The sequence below is a fragment of the Hyperoodon ampullatus genome, assembly GCF_949752795.1.
Source record: "Hyperoodon ampullatus genome assembly, chromosome: 1".
Classification (NCBI taxonomy): Eukaryota; Metazoa; Chordata; class Mammalia; order Artiodactyla; family Ziphiidae; genus Hyperoodon; species Hyperoodon ampullatus.
This window is the reverse complement of record NC_136914.1, coordinates 17,952,943-17,969,404: the sequence shown is the minus strand read 5'-3', so window position 1 is coordinate 17,969,404 and position 16,462 is coordinate 17,952,943. Positions and strand designations below refer to the sequence as shown.

The 16,462-nt window shown below is 35.7% G+C and overlaps 1 protein-coding gene across 1 annotated transcript in view; it reads right to left on the bottom strand.

Moving 5' to 3' along the window:
• The window catches only part of STPG2 (sperm tail PG-rich repeat containing 2), a gene marked incomplete at both ends in the record, with an annotated part of 263,434 nt that extends 255,994 nt beyond the window's left edge, over nt 1-7,440 (bottom strand). The window contains 2 exon segments of the mRNA XM_079710165.1: nt 4,390-4,493; nt 7,332-7,440. Coding sequence (XP_079566291.1) covers nt 4,390-4,493; nt 7,332-7,440 — 213 coding nt within the window.
• Between the last annotated feature and the right edge of the window lie 9,022 nt (nt 7,441-16,462).

Here is a 16,462-nt window from a genome sequence, read left to right as displayed (position 1 = left end):
TATATTTAAAATAGATAACCAACAAGGAAAAAATGAAGGGAAGCTCATATATTCATTAAAAAATAAAAATAAATAGAGTCTGCAACTTCTATCAAAAAAAAAGAATATATTGATCCTCTGTAGGTTTTAAATAAATAAATAAATGCTAGAGTTGACTGCACACATGCCCAATACATAATTGTGTCATAAACATACTATCACTGGCAGAATTTCACTTTTTTTATCATTAGAGACAACTATTAAGTAGTTTCAGTGATATTTATGAGACTGGTTACTAAATTAAAACAGGAAAGTATTGAATGGCCTCGTCTCCATTCACTACTTTCAAAAATTATTTACATGATGTCAAGACTTTCCAAAATGTAGCCCCAACCTTAGCGAATGCTTCTCCAGCATCCAGTTTGTGATATCCCTAATTCCCTGCAAAAACTATCTACACCAGAAAAAAATAGCTAAAGAAAATAAAACAAGTCTCTTTTCTTCTAAGCATATTTGGTTGAGATGAAAATGGAAGTTCTATTTAACTGATAAAATATTTTCATCCTCAGAAGATCACAGTTTTATATATTGGAAAAACATATTAATTATAGAGAATAGCATATATGAATTTGTAGGCAGAGCCTAGACAGAAATAATTTAAAGTGAGCTTACAGCAAGTAATTAATATGTTTCCCCACTTTGGTACATAGTTGGCACTCAGTAAATATTTCTTGATTGCCTGACCCCAAACAAAGGTTTATAAATCCAAGACACAAGCAGAGACATACTCAGTAAGTAAACTTAGTAAACAGATTTAGTCTGCTGAAAGACTGATAAAAATTTTCAAGAAATATAGCAAGAAAATGAGCATAGTTTAATCAACATAGATACTAAAGAAAAAATGAGAGAAAATAGAGCAGCTATATTCAACAGGTAATAAAAGAATGAAACTGAGGACTCAAAACTTGTGAGAATCTTGTACAACTAAGGACAATGTACACTATGAAGATTTATGGTGATAATTAGTACAGTTTAAAAGCTCGCTAATCTGGACTAATAATATATTTTTAAAAACAGAAATAATGTTTCTTTTGAGGCCTTCATGTATTAAAATGCAACTGAAATCAAAAGTTATTTATTTGTGTTCGGTATTAAAGCACAAAAGAGGTAAGTCAAATGCAGACCTTACCCTTAAAAAGCAACAACCTACTGAAGCATTAAGAAAAGTACTAAAATAATTTTAAACATGGAAAAATATCTGAAGTGCTAAAAAATGCCCAGAGGGTCAAAAAGAGGAGAAGTTCTCAACCACACTGAGGTGATTAGAAAAAGCTTCATGAATGATGTTAAAACTCTGGTTGTTAATTTAGTGACAGATGGTTTGAATTTGCTATCCCAAAGCAAAAACAAACAAACAAACAAAACACAAGGACCATAACAGAAATCCTTAAAAGGAAGCCAAGTTTCGAGAAACCCAGGACAGCAGTTGAAATGTTCCAAATCGGGGTAAACAACCAAAGAACAAGATCAGATTTCAATCAAAAACACACATATAAGTACACAGAAACCAAGCTATAGATTATATAAAGTGAATAGTGAAAACAACCAGAGAGTGTTCTACCAAGCAGCAGGAAAATATGTCCTAAAAACTGGAGAAAAGTCAATGAAAAGAAACACATTTAGGAATGAGAAGATGGAATTAGCACAAAAAACATTAAAGTATCTATTATAAATATTCTTCGTATGTTCAATAAGGTAGAAGAAAGATGAACATGATGAGGAGATAAAGATATAAAAAAGACCCAAATCAAACTTCTGAAATGAAAAGTATACTGAATAGGATTAACAACTAATTTTATGTGGGTTAATAAAAGAAATTTTTTCTCAATTCTTAATCACTTTAAAAAAATTGACTGTTTTAAGCAAAAATAATTTCAATTTATTGTGGCATTATAGCATATGTAGAAATAAAATATATGGCCACAATAGCACAAAGAATGAGATGGGGAAAACAGAAGCACACCGTTGTATGGCTCATATACTATACATGAAGTGGTACAATATTATTTGAAGGTAGATTGTGATAAGTTAGAGATGTATATTGTAAACCCTAGAGCAACCACTAAGTAATAAAAGAAAGAGGTACAGCTAGTAAACCAATAGAGGAGATAAAAACAGAACCATTTTTTTAAAAACTCCAATCTTTCAACTGTGTTAGCGAAAGAAGAGAAACAAAGAACAGATGAGATAAATACATAACAAATAGCAAGAGAGTAAATTTAAACACAACAATATTGATAGTGAAATTAAACGGAAAAGTTCTAAATGCCCCAACTAAAAGAGATTGTCAGATTAGATAAAAAAGCACGACCCAACTTTATGGTGTCTATAGGAAACCCTCTTAAAACATAAAGACACAGAGGTTAAAAATAAAAGGATGAAAGAATATATAACACGCATTCATGTATCAAAGAAAGCTGGAGTGACTAAATTAAAATCAGACAAAGCAGATTTTAGAACAAAGAATACCAGGAATAAGAGAGACATTTCATTATGTTAAAGGGGTCATTTCATCAATATGATTTAATAATCCATAAAGAAAAGCAAGGAATTAATTGCCATAAAAATTAGAATAGTGCTTACCTGTAGGGGAGAGGGAAAGGGTTATGACTGGAAAATAAAATTTTGCAATGTTGTATTTCTTTACTTGAGTATTCACTTTTTAAGATATTTAAATTTTATGCAATTTTCTGCATCAGTATTTCACTTCACAATTAAAGGTATATTTTTTAAAATTTATGTTCATTTAGGTAATGTGAGATAGATATGAAAACTAAGAAAGCTAAGCTCAGGCTAGTTCTGAGGCAGCTGCCATCAGAACATGGCAGAGATTCTAACTGAATCTATTTAAAGAAACAAAAAATGAATTGCAAAATACTGAAATTCATATAAAAAAGGGGGAAAAAAACCCTACACAATAGCCCCATGTTTTCAAGAAAGCCAGTACTCATAAAATCTTCATTGAAGTTTCCCAATATTAATCACAAAAGAATCTTTCATCAATAGATTAAAAGTTTGTATGAAATATTGAGCTCAAGTAAAACCGCAAGAAAATTTAAATGTTTATACTAATAAGCTCCATAAGAGAAGGGACTTTTCTGTTGTATTCATAACTATATGCCTACTGTGTACAGTTAGGGTGACAAACTGTCTTAGTTTGCCCAGGACACAGGACTTGTAGTGCTAAAATCAGGACATTCCCAGATACACCAGGATGGTTGGTCTCCCTGTCATGCTGTCATGCATATTAAACAATAAATATAGAATTAATAGGTGATATTCTAAACTACACCTTTAGTCATTCATTCAGCAATACTGAATGCTTTATTACGTGTCAGAGAGAGGCAGTTAGGGTACAATAATGAATAAGCTAAAACCCTCGCCTCAAATAGTGGGGAAGCCAAACAAATAAACAAACAATTACATTACAAACAGTGCTGCTAATAATTAAGATACAAAATATAGGAGAAGACGATTCTGGCACATTAGGGTTGGTGGAGTGAAAAATTAAAAGTTTGATTTGGGACATATGACTATACTGACATGTTAAGTTCCAACAATAAATGATAAATCAAACTGTCAGGTAGAAAGAAGAAATGAAGAATATAGGAGAAGATGAGATTTGAGAAGAACGAAGTAAGTTCAATTTGAGATATATTAAGTTTGTGGCACCAACAGCAGAAGATAAATCAGACTGGCATGGAGCAATAAAAGTCTATTTTTTGAGAAAGAAGGTGGGTGGCGTGGGATAAAGGACAAGTTCTGCAGCCACAACTACAGTACAAAGCAAGCAGGGCACTCTTCACATAAAAGCAATAGCTAGATCTTTGAAACCTATACTCATCTTCAGGGACATCAACATTTATATAGCAATCACATACATATTTTTATTTAAACTTAAATAAAGATAGAATTCCCTGAAATGGTCTCCCTAAATTCTGAATGGCTAATAAGATAAAACCATTATTGCTGGCATAAGCACATAGGCAGGAGTACAAGACCATGGACAGCTCATGCTTCTGTGGCAGATAAAACTGCTTTCCCATCAAAGAAGAAATTTAGCAAAGAATATATTAAGAACCACTGTCACCCAGCCTAGATAACTAATATAGAACCAGTACAGATAACTAATATATGCTAATATGGGGTACCATTTGTTATGTAAATCAAGCTCAAAAAGCAATGAAATACTCCTTAGCACAATAATGCCAGGAGCAGTCACATTATTAAAAGGACTATGTTTTTATCATATTTTACTAGGCTGGTCATTTATGGGAAAGATTTGCTTTAATGAGATAAGATTTGCTTGCTTCTCAGATAATTTGCAAGAAAATCAGGAGCAGCTCTCACTAATCTGGAATCAGAATATCCATTATCTCTCCCACTCATGAAATCAGAGCAGCTGAGTCCTATTCCTTCCGGGCTGCAAATCCTGGGTAGAAATCCCTGATCAACTGGACAAAAGTCAAGGAATGAAGTTTGAAAATTAATGTGGAAAGAATTTTCTGAGGAAAATATGAAGACAATACACTGGAGGACTGACCAAGCAGCCTATAGTAAGAGGAAAATGATAATTAGAAGAGAAAGGTTGAGAATAAAGATATCTGCACCTTTCTTTTGAAGTTCTAAGACTAAGATCTTCTCCTCTTGTGTAATTCAAGGTAACAAGTAAATTACATAAAGTCCCAACATCGCTTTTCCTACATCATACTCCACAAAATTTCCCTGACCCTTAAATAGGTGTGTATACTTCTGTATAGTCCAGTGTTACTGATCTCAAAGAGGTGTAGAGCAGAATGTACCTAGGAAAGAGGTAACAGCTACTTTTAAATTATCTTGCCAGGGAATCCTGTGGACAAATGACTAAAGAAACACCTGTAACCTCTATTGATTATTATTATCAGCAGGTCAGTGCTGAGTATTACTAAAACAGGGTTCTATAGGATGCAGCTGCTCAAAGTTCTCAAATATGGAATTTCCTAGTTTCCTTCATAGGTCAACAAGGCACAATTCTATAAAACAGTAAAAGAAGGTCCTTGCAAACCCCAGTTACTGATCTCTAAGCAAACTTCACACAAGTCAGATTATGAGTTTTTAATTCTGCTATGTGTAACTCATTAGATTTTTTTAAACTTTCTTTCAAGAATTACTGTTTATTTATTTTACATACGTGTTAAGGTATTGAGCTAAAAACTGAGACTAACACAGTCGAGATCTTGGTTACTGCCCTCAATAATCTCACATTTTAATGTGGCAGCCAGATAAGTTAACAGATAATTACAATATAGTATCAAAGTGCTTTGAGTCATTAGGAGTCAAAGAAGAAAAACCTGTGACAGAGTGGAGTCAAAGAACAACTTCACTTTACCCGAGGCTCAAAGGAGTTCAGATTTTAATCTTAGTGTTAAAAGGAATTTTTTAAACAAATAACATAATTATGTCTTAGGAAGATTACATTAGCCGTAAGACAGAAGTTGTTAGAGACTGAAACAGAGAAACCAGTAATATTTTATTGGTTTATTTCAGAATAAAAATAACAAATCCCAAACTAAGTCAAGGGCAGTTAAATGAAGAAAGGGAACCAGTCTGAGAGAGAATGAGAAGAGAAAATCAATAGGTTCTAATGATCAATGGGAGTGATCAGTCAGAGGTAAAAAAGAGTCTAAAATAATTCCAAAGCTAAAAGTTTAAAAGCAATTGACAGGGCATTTTTTTTCAAAGGGGTCTGTGATGGTTGGGAACATGATAGGTTCAGACACCTGGAATTTCAGATGCCAGAGACCACCCAGGTAGAGATGTTTGTCCAAAAAAAGTAATTGGCAATGCAAAGGCCTGATGATCAGGAGAAAGCTCATTTAGAGATAAGAATCACCTGTATCTCTAAAGACTGTTAAGGAGTCATCAGAATCAGAATATAGATAGCAGTTGAAGCTATGGATTTGAATGAAAAAGTAAACATGAGAAAAGCAACAAGCAAAGCATGGGAAGTACAGTATATAAACGTTTAAAAGGTATTTAGAAAAATAAAAACCTTTAAAGAAGACTATGGAGGGTTGGTTGAAGAGGGGAAAAATGATACCTGATTCAGCAGTTAACAAATGTTTACTAGGTCCCAACCATGTATCAGGCACTGTTCCAAGACAATAGTTGGAAAAAGAACCAGGAAAAAATGATGTTACAGACACCAAGGGAAGAAATATCTCTAAAAAGACAATGGTCAGTTGTGTCAAAATAAAATAAGGATTGAAAAGTATCCTAAGTGTAAGCATTTTCGGTGGTCGTCGGTGGCTAATAAATTGGTAGGGAGTTAATGCTTATAAGGACTCAGCTGCATTAAATAAAGACACATAATAAGCTCCAAGAACACTGATATCAATAGCAGAAGCTGAAAAGCAGTAAAATTCAAGATTAAAACAATGACAAATGACAAATTTGTACTCCAAAGAAACTTAAATCAACCTAATACCCTAATCTCATCAAACATGTTAACAGAATAGTGGCTCTTGGCATTTGTTTAAAAATACAGGAATAGTGTGACAATAGGGGAAATGCAGGCTAACAAGGGAAAAGGTGTAATTTGGATGGTATTAAGCCCCACAAAAATCATCAGATTAGAAAAAGCAGAAAGCAAATTAGAAGTATTTATTAAAAGTCACCCCCTAGCCACTAATTGCTAACAAATGAGAGCAAATAATTATTTAAATTATCCATTCCCACCCCACCTCTCAAAGAGTACAGCTTTTCTTTACAGAATGTGGGATAAACAGGCTCTCTCGTTAAGTATATTGAAAAAGATCGGTATGGTAAGATAGGAAGCATCTACCTGAAAAAAATACATGGGACTATCTTTAAAAGGTATTCCAAAACAGAAATATAAAAGTTATATCTCAGTAAATTAATGTTTCTCTGGTTAGTTAGGAAAGGTGTGTGAGGCAGGCAGGATTACAAAGAAAAGAGACAGAAAGCGGTAAGAAGTACACAGGAGATTTGGAGACTCACATAGTCAATGGGGCCAGGAAATAAAAATCCTAGATCTAATCTGCACCATTTAAAATATGATGTGGACAACTACTATAAAATCAAAAGTCTTCGCCATACGCTTACTGGCCTTGTGAAATGCGACAAATTATTTTACCAGTTATTATCTGTAAAATAAGGATAGTATTTTCCCTGCCTACTTCATGTTTATACTTATGAAGTGGTACTATAGTGTTTAACTCAGTCACACAGAAGCGGAGCAGGCTGAAAGTGAGGAGCCTGTTACAGAAGGCTTGCCTTTCTCTACACCTTACCTGTTGCCTGCTGCTTCAGGAAAGGTACCTGGTAGGATCCAGGACCCACAGGATCCTCAGTGTTGCCACCTTCAGCCAATCTAAGCACACGGGGAGCCCGAGCATACATAATGGCGTGGGGGGAAGGGTGGGCGGCTGCAAAGGGATTAAAAACAAGGAGGCTAGAAGAGATGTGGAGTAAAAAGAAGCCGTCAACAATTTCAGGAGGCCAGGGAAGAACTTCTGTAAATGAAGGTGCTAGCGCAGGGGCTATCGCACCACCTGCTCACTGGGGGTCACAATACTCCCAGGTCGATTTCTAGCCGCGTGGAAAACTGAAAAGGAGTATGAGCACAGAAAAGACATCCCACAAATTCATCCGTTCACCAGCCGAGAGCGGAAGTGCTCCTCCAAGGAAGGAGATTAAATAGTAGGCGCCCGCCCCTCTGCTTCCGGAGCTGGCTCCGCCCTTTTCTTTCCACCTGTAAGTCTCTGGGCGAGAGGTGCAAGCGCTTTTCCCTGGCCGAGCTCTGGGAGCATGCGCACCGAGCCGCAAGCCTTCCCCACTCGCTCCGCCCCGCGCTCTCGGCGTCCTCCAGCAGAGGGCGGGGCCGAGGCCCGCTGCTCGCTTTATTGCATTGCATCGCGATTCAGAAAAGCTCTAGAAAACGCGTTGGAAGGCGTTAGGGGTAATTTGACCGTGGTCCATTTCCCCTTTAAGTCAGTTAGGGCGGCTGGGAAGAGACTAGCAACTACTGTGAAAGAAAAGCCTTAGTGCAAAGGGAAACGCTTCCGCGACCTCATCCCCAACTCCTACCGCAACTATGCTCGCACCTCAGGGGGAAAGCACTCTGCCTTTATCCCATAGATAGTCCAAAGGGTGCTAAGAGAAATCCAGAAGGTGGTGGTGACAAGAAACAGAGAGCCGGGGGAAGGAGACGAAAAACTCACCAACCGAAGCAATGCAAATTCAGGTAACTGAAAGCTGCTCCTGTTGTCAGATACCAGGCAGCGGCAGCATTGATTTATTACATTGTGTATAAGTAGAGCAAAGACCTTGAGAAAGCCCAGTCCACCCCACTAAACCAAGGAGTCTCTTAACCTTAGGCGAAAGAAACCAGGCTTCTGCAAAGGCCTTAAGGAGTCTATGTCAGAATCCACCTAAAAGTTGTCTCAGGATTTTTTTGTTTTTTTCCCAGCAAGGATTCCATCCAGATTCTAACCATTCTAAAGGCTTCAACAAATCCTATCCTATCTTGACCATGCCTTACCCCCAAATGAGCTACAGTACTTTAATGTGTTCCTACTATAAATTTGTACTTATTTATACTCTGGAGGACATGGTTCAGTACTCAATTCTGTGGGTCATTTATTGTGGCTTAATTGTTCCATATATGTTAGAATGCTCTCCATACAAGCCTTATCTGCCTCTCAAGAATGTATCTGTAGTACCTTTTTTCCTACTCAGTAGCTTCCTGAATACTCATTTAGTCACTTAAAAAACGCTTACTGGCATATGCCGTAGGTTCAGTATCCTGCTGAGTTATGGGGATACAAAGATATAAGAAAGTCTTCATCCTCAAGGGTTCTATATCTAATGGAAAAAGAGACGTGTGTAATCCATAACAAGAGATGACAAGAGAGATGAATAAAATGATAAGAAAAATATTACAGTACTTTGGATACCTCCTCTTCCTACTAAGAAACTAGATACTCAACTATATGGGGACCCCAAAAATCAAATTCACATGCCAGCCATTTTGCTGTAGGCACTGGTGAAGACTCTCACATCCTCCTTCTGGCTTTTCACATCTGCAACAGTCTAGATTACTCTTTCCCAGGGTAGAGTTGGCTTTGAGCCTGGAAATGGAAGTGGTAAAGCAGGCTTTATATGCTTTCTGTCTGATCTGATTTTTGTCCACTGGACCTAACCTAACTTAGACAAAAGGACCTCTTCATAGGTGTATCCTAGTTTATTTACAGATCTCTAAAGGGGAGTTTGTAGCCTTAAGACCTAGGTACCACCTAGAAATGTAGAATTTCTTTATGTTGCCTGCCTCCTCAGTCCGTGTTCTTTCCTCAACGAGCTCACAGAGAGGGGTAGCTGATCAATGGCAGGACTCTAGCATTTCTGGGGCTTGTGGCCAGATCCCATCTAAATATCACACCACTGAGGTACAACCTCTACATTCTTTGATTTTGTAACACTTCGTCTCTAAGAATTCTGTGTTCCTTGCAAAAGACTTTTCTTTGAAAAGTTTTTGGTGTGAAAATCCTTCCTCTATTTCCTTGAATTACTGTGGTTGTTCTTCTGTCTACCTTTCCCCACTATTATTTCCCTCTTACGGTTCAGTAACCAGAATGGTACACAGTATTTAAGAATGGGAAAATATTTTTAAATGAGAACAGCAACCTTTTTAATTATCTCTCAGTGTGGTAAATATTTCTTAAATAGTTTAGAATGAGTGTACTGCTAAAAAAATTAAAATGTTAACACAGAATTATAATTATTTATGAATACAAAATAAAGAATTTGGTTCAGCATTTCTCAGTTCCTGCAAAATAGTTTTAACGCTAATCAACCACACTATACAACCATTTCTATAGTATTAGTAAGAGATGGAAACTGTGTTTGAACTCAGGTTTATTTGACTGCAAAATTTGGGTTCTTTCCATTTCTCTATGCTGGCTCCCACAAGAATAAACTTTAAAAATAAAGCTTAGGGGTGCGAATTTGCTTTAAGTAGCATTAAATACCTTATAAATATTATAAAACTGAATTGTTTTTGAAACTAATTTCTTCTACCCATTATGACTTATTGGTTTTCCATTGTTTTGCTTTTTGTAAAAAAAAAATCAAGCAATGGTAATAAATCATTTGGCATGTATCAAAATCAAATGAATATACTTTGTCAGTGTTATTAGAGGTCACGTTGTAAAGTGATATGCACTCAAGTTAAAATGGTAAAAATTTTCATTTGTATGATTTGAAGCTTACAAAGTATATTTTATGTTCAGTACTTTGTTTAATATAAATTTAGGTTTCTTTAAACTGCAGATTTGATATTCTGAAATCATGAAATTTCATGAAATGTGTTTTTTAATTTATTTTTTATTGAAGTATACTTGATTTACAATGTTGTGTTAATTTCTGCTCTACAGCAAAGTGACTCAGTTATACACATATATACATTCTTTTTTATATTTTTTTCCATTATGATTCATCTCAGGATATACAATAGGACCTTGTTGTTTATCCATTCTATATGTAATAGTTTGCATCTACTAGCCCCAAACTCCCAGTCCATCCCTCCCCTAATCCCCTGCTCTTGGCAACCACAGGTCTGTTCTCTATGTCTCTGAGTCTGCTCCTGTTTCGGAGATAGGTTCCTTTGTGCTGTATTTTAGATTCCACATATAAGTGACATCATATGTCTTTCTCTTTCTGACTTACTTCACTTAGTATGGTAAGCTCTAGTTGCATCCATGTTGCTGCAAATGGCATTATTTTGTTATTTTTTATGGCTGAGTAGTAGTCCATTGTATATATGTACCACATCTTCTTTATCCATTCATCTCAATGGACATTTAGGTTGTTTCCATGTCTTGGCTACTGTGAATAGTGCTGCTGTGAACATTGGGGTGCATGTGTCTTTTTGAATTATAGTTTTGTCTATATATATGCTCAGGAGTGAGATTGCTGGATCATATGATAATTCTATTTTTAGTTTTCTGAGGAACCTCCATACTGTTTTCCATAGTGGCTGCACCAACTTACATTCCCACCAACAGTGTAGGAAGGTTCCCTTTTCTCCATACCTTCTCCAGCATTTGTTATTTGTAGACATTTTAATGATAGCCATTCTGACTGGTGTGAGGTGGTACCTCATTGTAGTTTTGATTTTCATTTCATGAAATGTATTTTAAAAATTATACCATATTACCCAATGACCACCTGAGGTTTTTTCACTGGCATTCGTTGAGCACGTACTATGTGCTAGCACTGTGTGAAGCACTTTCCATCGATAATCTAAATCATTTCTCACATAACCCATGAAGTAGGCTCTATTAATATGTCTACTCTATTAATATGATGAGGCTTAGCGCCGTTAAATTTCTTACTCAATGTCACATAGTTAATGAATGATGGAGCTGAATTTAATGCTAGTCAGTTTGACTCTAGAACCTGTTTTCATAGCCATTATTTGGAAAATGCCCCCAACTGGACTCTACTCCCACACCAAATAATCAATTATTTTTTAATCAATTCTTATTTGAGTGTGGCTGCATGTTTATTTATTTCTAAAAAGGAAAATCTAGAAGTAATCTTTCAGAGGTGACGTGGTGGCTCCTTGATGGCCGGAAACTAGGATGCTCTATTGTGCTGCTCCATATTTTGATGTGCAGTTCCCATTCTTGAGATCTCTTCATGATCCAAAAATTATCTGCTGGAGCTCCAGCCATTATTAGGAGCAGGAAGGGAAAATAAAAGTATGCCCCCCCTCCTTTTCAAGGAGACTTCCTGGATGTAACACAGAAAATGTATGATTGCATTTCATTGGCCCAAACTATGTAAATAGGCACTTCTAGCTATAAAGGAGACTAGGCAATATAGCCCCTTTCTAGGTACCAGTTTCTGTTACTGAAGAGAAGGGAATCATTGTAAAGAAGAATACCTCTCAGTTTCATCCACAATCATCCTGTTGAAAAACTTACCCCTCCCTTGGTGTCCAAGGTACCCTACCCTCCAGATTCTCATTATACTTTCTTTTGACAGCATCTACTGTCTTCTCTATTTTTGTCTCACATTTTTCTTTTTTCTCCCATCCTCTTCTCCGTTTCTCCCTTGGTAATTTTTTTCATTCTCATAAATCCTATATCCTCTTTGAGCTTCATGCATTTCCAAGTGTCTGCTTCACACTTAAATATAACATTTCAAATTAAATACAACATTTCAAATTAAATATTCCCAAACCTTAATTCATTTTCTCTGGAAAGCCTGATCATCCTCCTGATCTCCTGTTTCTGTTCAGAAGAGCAGCATCCTCTGGTACATTAGGCTTGAAACATCTTAGACTACTACTTCTTGTGCTCCCACATCCAAGTTCTGTTGTTTCCACCTCTGTGATCTTTCTGCAATCCACCCTCTCACCCCATCTCACCCCTGTAATTTTGTTGATTTGGTCTATTGTAATATCTCAACTGGAATTCCTTTTCCAGTCTCTCTATTAACAGTTTATCCCACATAGTGCAGTTGGGTTAATCTTCTAAGTATGATTTTGAGAATGCCACTCTCCTGCTCAGGAGTCTCCTATTGCCTACTGAATAAGTTTGGCATTGGGTGTTTCAAACAACCCAATATACCTTTCAATTCTTATATCTTCCACTACTACCCATTCACACAAGTTACATATTGGTCACCTTGCCCTTTCCATCTCTGTGCTTTTGTTCAAGAATTTATCTCTGCCTGGAAATGCCCTCTTTTCAGTTGTTATCTATGAATGCTAAGCTCTTGAGAGCTTAATTCGTCACAGCATTTAGCATAGCACACTTTAAAGAGTACATTTTAAATGTTTGCTGAATTAATGTTTAAAAGGATAGTAAGATATAAAATGAAACACCAGCCAAACACTATTGCTTCTGATATCAGCTGAGTACTTTAAATTTGATGAAAAGTAACCAATTCTTGAAAATGTTATAGAACAACAAAGAGTAGTAGCTACTCTTTCAGAAAAAGAATGAACCATGCTTACAGTAATTAATTCATCTTCCAAATGTTTTCATAATTGTCTACATTTGCTGATAGTTTTCTGTTAGCTTTTTTAAAAAAGTATTGTTCTGTCAGATAGACAAAGACAAAGCGATCAAAAGGAAAAGTTTCGGGATTAAGGGAGCCAGCTTTTTAGCGGTAATAACAAGCATCACGGAATTTTCTACTTGTTGGAAACTATTAAGTATGTCTATGCTAATAAGCACATCTATACTAGTTAAGTACCAATTATTAATGTGAAGATATATATGAAGTCATATGTCTAAGTAAAAACATATTGGATCAAGAGAATTAGAAGATAAGCCACAAACTAGGAGAAAATATTTGCAAATGACATATCTGATAAAGAACTGTTATCCAAAATATACAAAGAACTCTTAAAATGCAACAATAAAAAAACAAACAACCCAATTTAAAAATGGGCAAAAGACCTGAACACCTCACCAAGGAAGATATACAGATGTTAAATAAGCATATGAAAAGGTGTTCCATGTCATATGTCATCTGGGAAATGCAAATTAAAACAACAATAAGATACCACTTGTATTAGCCAGGGTTCTTTACAGAAATTGAACCAGTAGGACAAATAGAGATATATACGAGGAGATTTATTACGGGAATTGGCTCACATGGTAATCGAGGCTGAGAAGTTCCACAATCTACTGTCCATAAGCTGGAGAACCAGGAAATCTGGTGATATAGTTCAGTCTCAGTCCAAAAGCCTGAGGACCAGGGGTGTCAGTGAGTGGTATAACTCCCAGTCCAAGGTCAAAAGCCTGAGAATCTGAGGGCACTGGTAAAAGTCCTAGAGTTCGAAGGCCCAAGAACCAGGAGCTCTGATGTCCAAAGGCAGGAAAAGATGGACATCCCAGCTCAAGAAAAGAGAGATAATTTACCCTCCCTTTGCTTTTGTGTTCCATTTCGGCCCCCAGGGGATTGGATTGGTGAGGGCAGATCTTGTTTACTCAGTCAAATGCTAATCTCTTCTAGAAACACATCCACAGACACACCCAGAAATACTGTTTTACCAGCTATCTGGGCATCACTTAGGCCAGTCAAGTTGACACATAAAATTTATCATCACACACTACACACCAATTAGAATGGATGTGGGAAAAACAAACATGCAAAAAATATTGGATAAAGAAACAGTTAATCATATCCATTTACCCTATCATACTATCATGATTCTTACAAGTGTAAGAGGATACAATAAATGTTTATTAAATTAAATATCCAGGAAGTCCAGTGAAATAATGTTGTTTTTAAAAATTAATTGAAAGAATGAGTCCAACACCGGGAATCTGGGGATATAGTAATATAAATGTGGCTTCTCTCCCCTCCACTAACAACTTTAATATATTTATGCCCTCCTAGTAAAACAGTTCCTGAGGCTTCTGGACAGCCAGGTACATGTGAAGGTTTTGGCTCTATGAATACTGCAGTAGGGAAAATGGGAGGAGAGATTTTTTTTCTTTCTTTACTTTTTTAAAAAATTTATTGAGATATATATAGTTATATATGTACAATATTATAACAGTTACAGGTTTACAATATAGTGATTCACAATTTTTAAAAGTTATACTCCATTTATAGTTATTATAAAATATTGACTATATTCCCTGTGTTATATAGTATATCCTTGAAGCATATTTATTTTATACATAATACCTCTTAATCCTCTTAATCCCCCACCCCTATCTTGTCCCTTCCTGCTTCCCTTTCTCCACTGGTAACCACTAATTTGTTCTCTATGTTGGTAAGTCTGTTTGTTTTTTCTTAGATACACTAGTTGTATTTTTTAGATTCCACATATAAGTGATATCACACAGTATTTGTCTTTCTCTTCTCTGTCTGACTTATTTCACTTAGCAAAATAACCTCCAGGTCCATCCATGTGGCTGCAAATGGCAAATTTTCATTATATATACGTACAAAATAAATAAATATATATATATGTATATGCCACCTCTTCTTTATCTATTCATCTGTTGAAGGACACTTAGGTTGCTTCCATATCTTGACAATTTTAAATAATGCTGCTATGAACATTGGGGTACATATATCTTTTCAAATTAGCATTTTCCTTTCTTTCAGATGTACACCCAGGAGTGGGATTGCTGGGTCATATGGTACTTCTATTTTTAGTTGTTTGAGAAATTTCCATACTGTTGTCCATAGTGGCTGTATCAATTCACATTCCCACCAACAGTGTACGAGGGTTCCCTTTTCTCCACATCCTCACCAGTGTTTGTTATTTGTAGACTTTTTGATGATGGCCATTCAGACAGGTGTGAGGTGATATCTTACTGTGGTTTTCATTTGCATTTTTCTAATGATTAATGATGTTGAGCATCTTTTATGTGCCTGTTGGCCATCTGCATGTTCTCGTTGGAAAAATGTCTGTTCAGGTCTTCTGCCCATTTTTTAATAAGGTTGTTTGTTTTTTCTGACATTGAGTTGTATGAGCTATTTATATATTTTGGATGTTAACCCCTTATCGGTCATATAATTTGCAAATGTTTTCTCCCATTTAGTACATTGTTTTTTCGTTTTGTTGATGGTTTCCTTTGCTGTACAAAAGCTTTTAAGCCTAATTAGGACCCATTTGTTTATTTTTGCATTTATTTCCTTTGCTTTAGGAGACAGATCTAAAAACAATATTGCTATGATTTATGTCAAAAAGTGTTCTGCCTATGTTTTCCTCTAGGAGTTTTATGGTTTCCAGTCTAACATTTAGGTCTTTCATCCATTTTGAGTTTATTTTTGTATATGGTATTAGAAAATGTTCTAATTTCACTCTTTAACATGTAGCTGTCCAGTTTTCCCAGCACCATTGAAGAGAATATCTTTTCTCCATTATATATTCTTGCTTCCTTTGTTGTAGACTAATTGACCGTAAGTGTGTGGATTTATTTCTGAGCTCTCTATTCTGTTCCACTGATCTATGTGTCTGTTTTTGTGCCAGTACCATGTTGTTTTGATGACCGTAGCTTTGTAGTACAGTCTGAAATCAGGGAATGTGGATTCCTCCAGCTCTTTTCTTCTTTCTCAAGATTGCTTTGGCTATTCAAGGTCTTTTGTGTTTCCATGCAAATTTTAAAATTATTTGTCCTAGTTGTGTGAAAAATGCCATTGGTATTTTGATAGGGATTACATTGAATCTGTAGATTGCTTTAGGTAGTATGGTCATTTTAACAATATTAATACTTCCAATTCATGAAGATAATATTTTTCCATCTGTTTGTGTCATCTGCAATTTCTTTCATCACTGGGTTATATTTTTCAGAGTACAGATCTTTTACCTCCTTAGGTAGGTTTATTCCTAGGTATTTTATTCTTTTTGCTGCAATGGTAAATGGGATTGTTTCCATAATTTCTC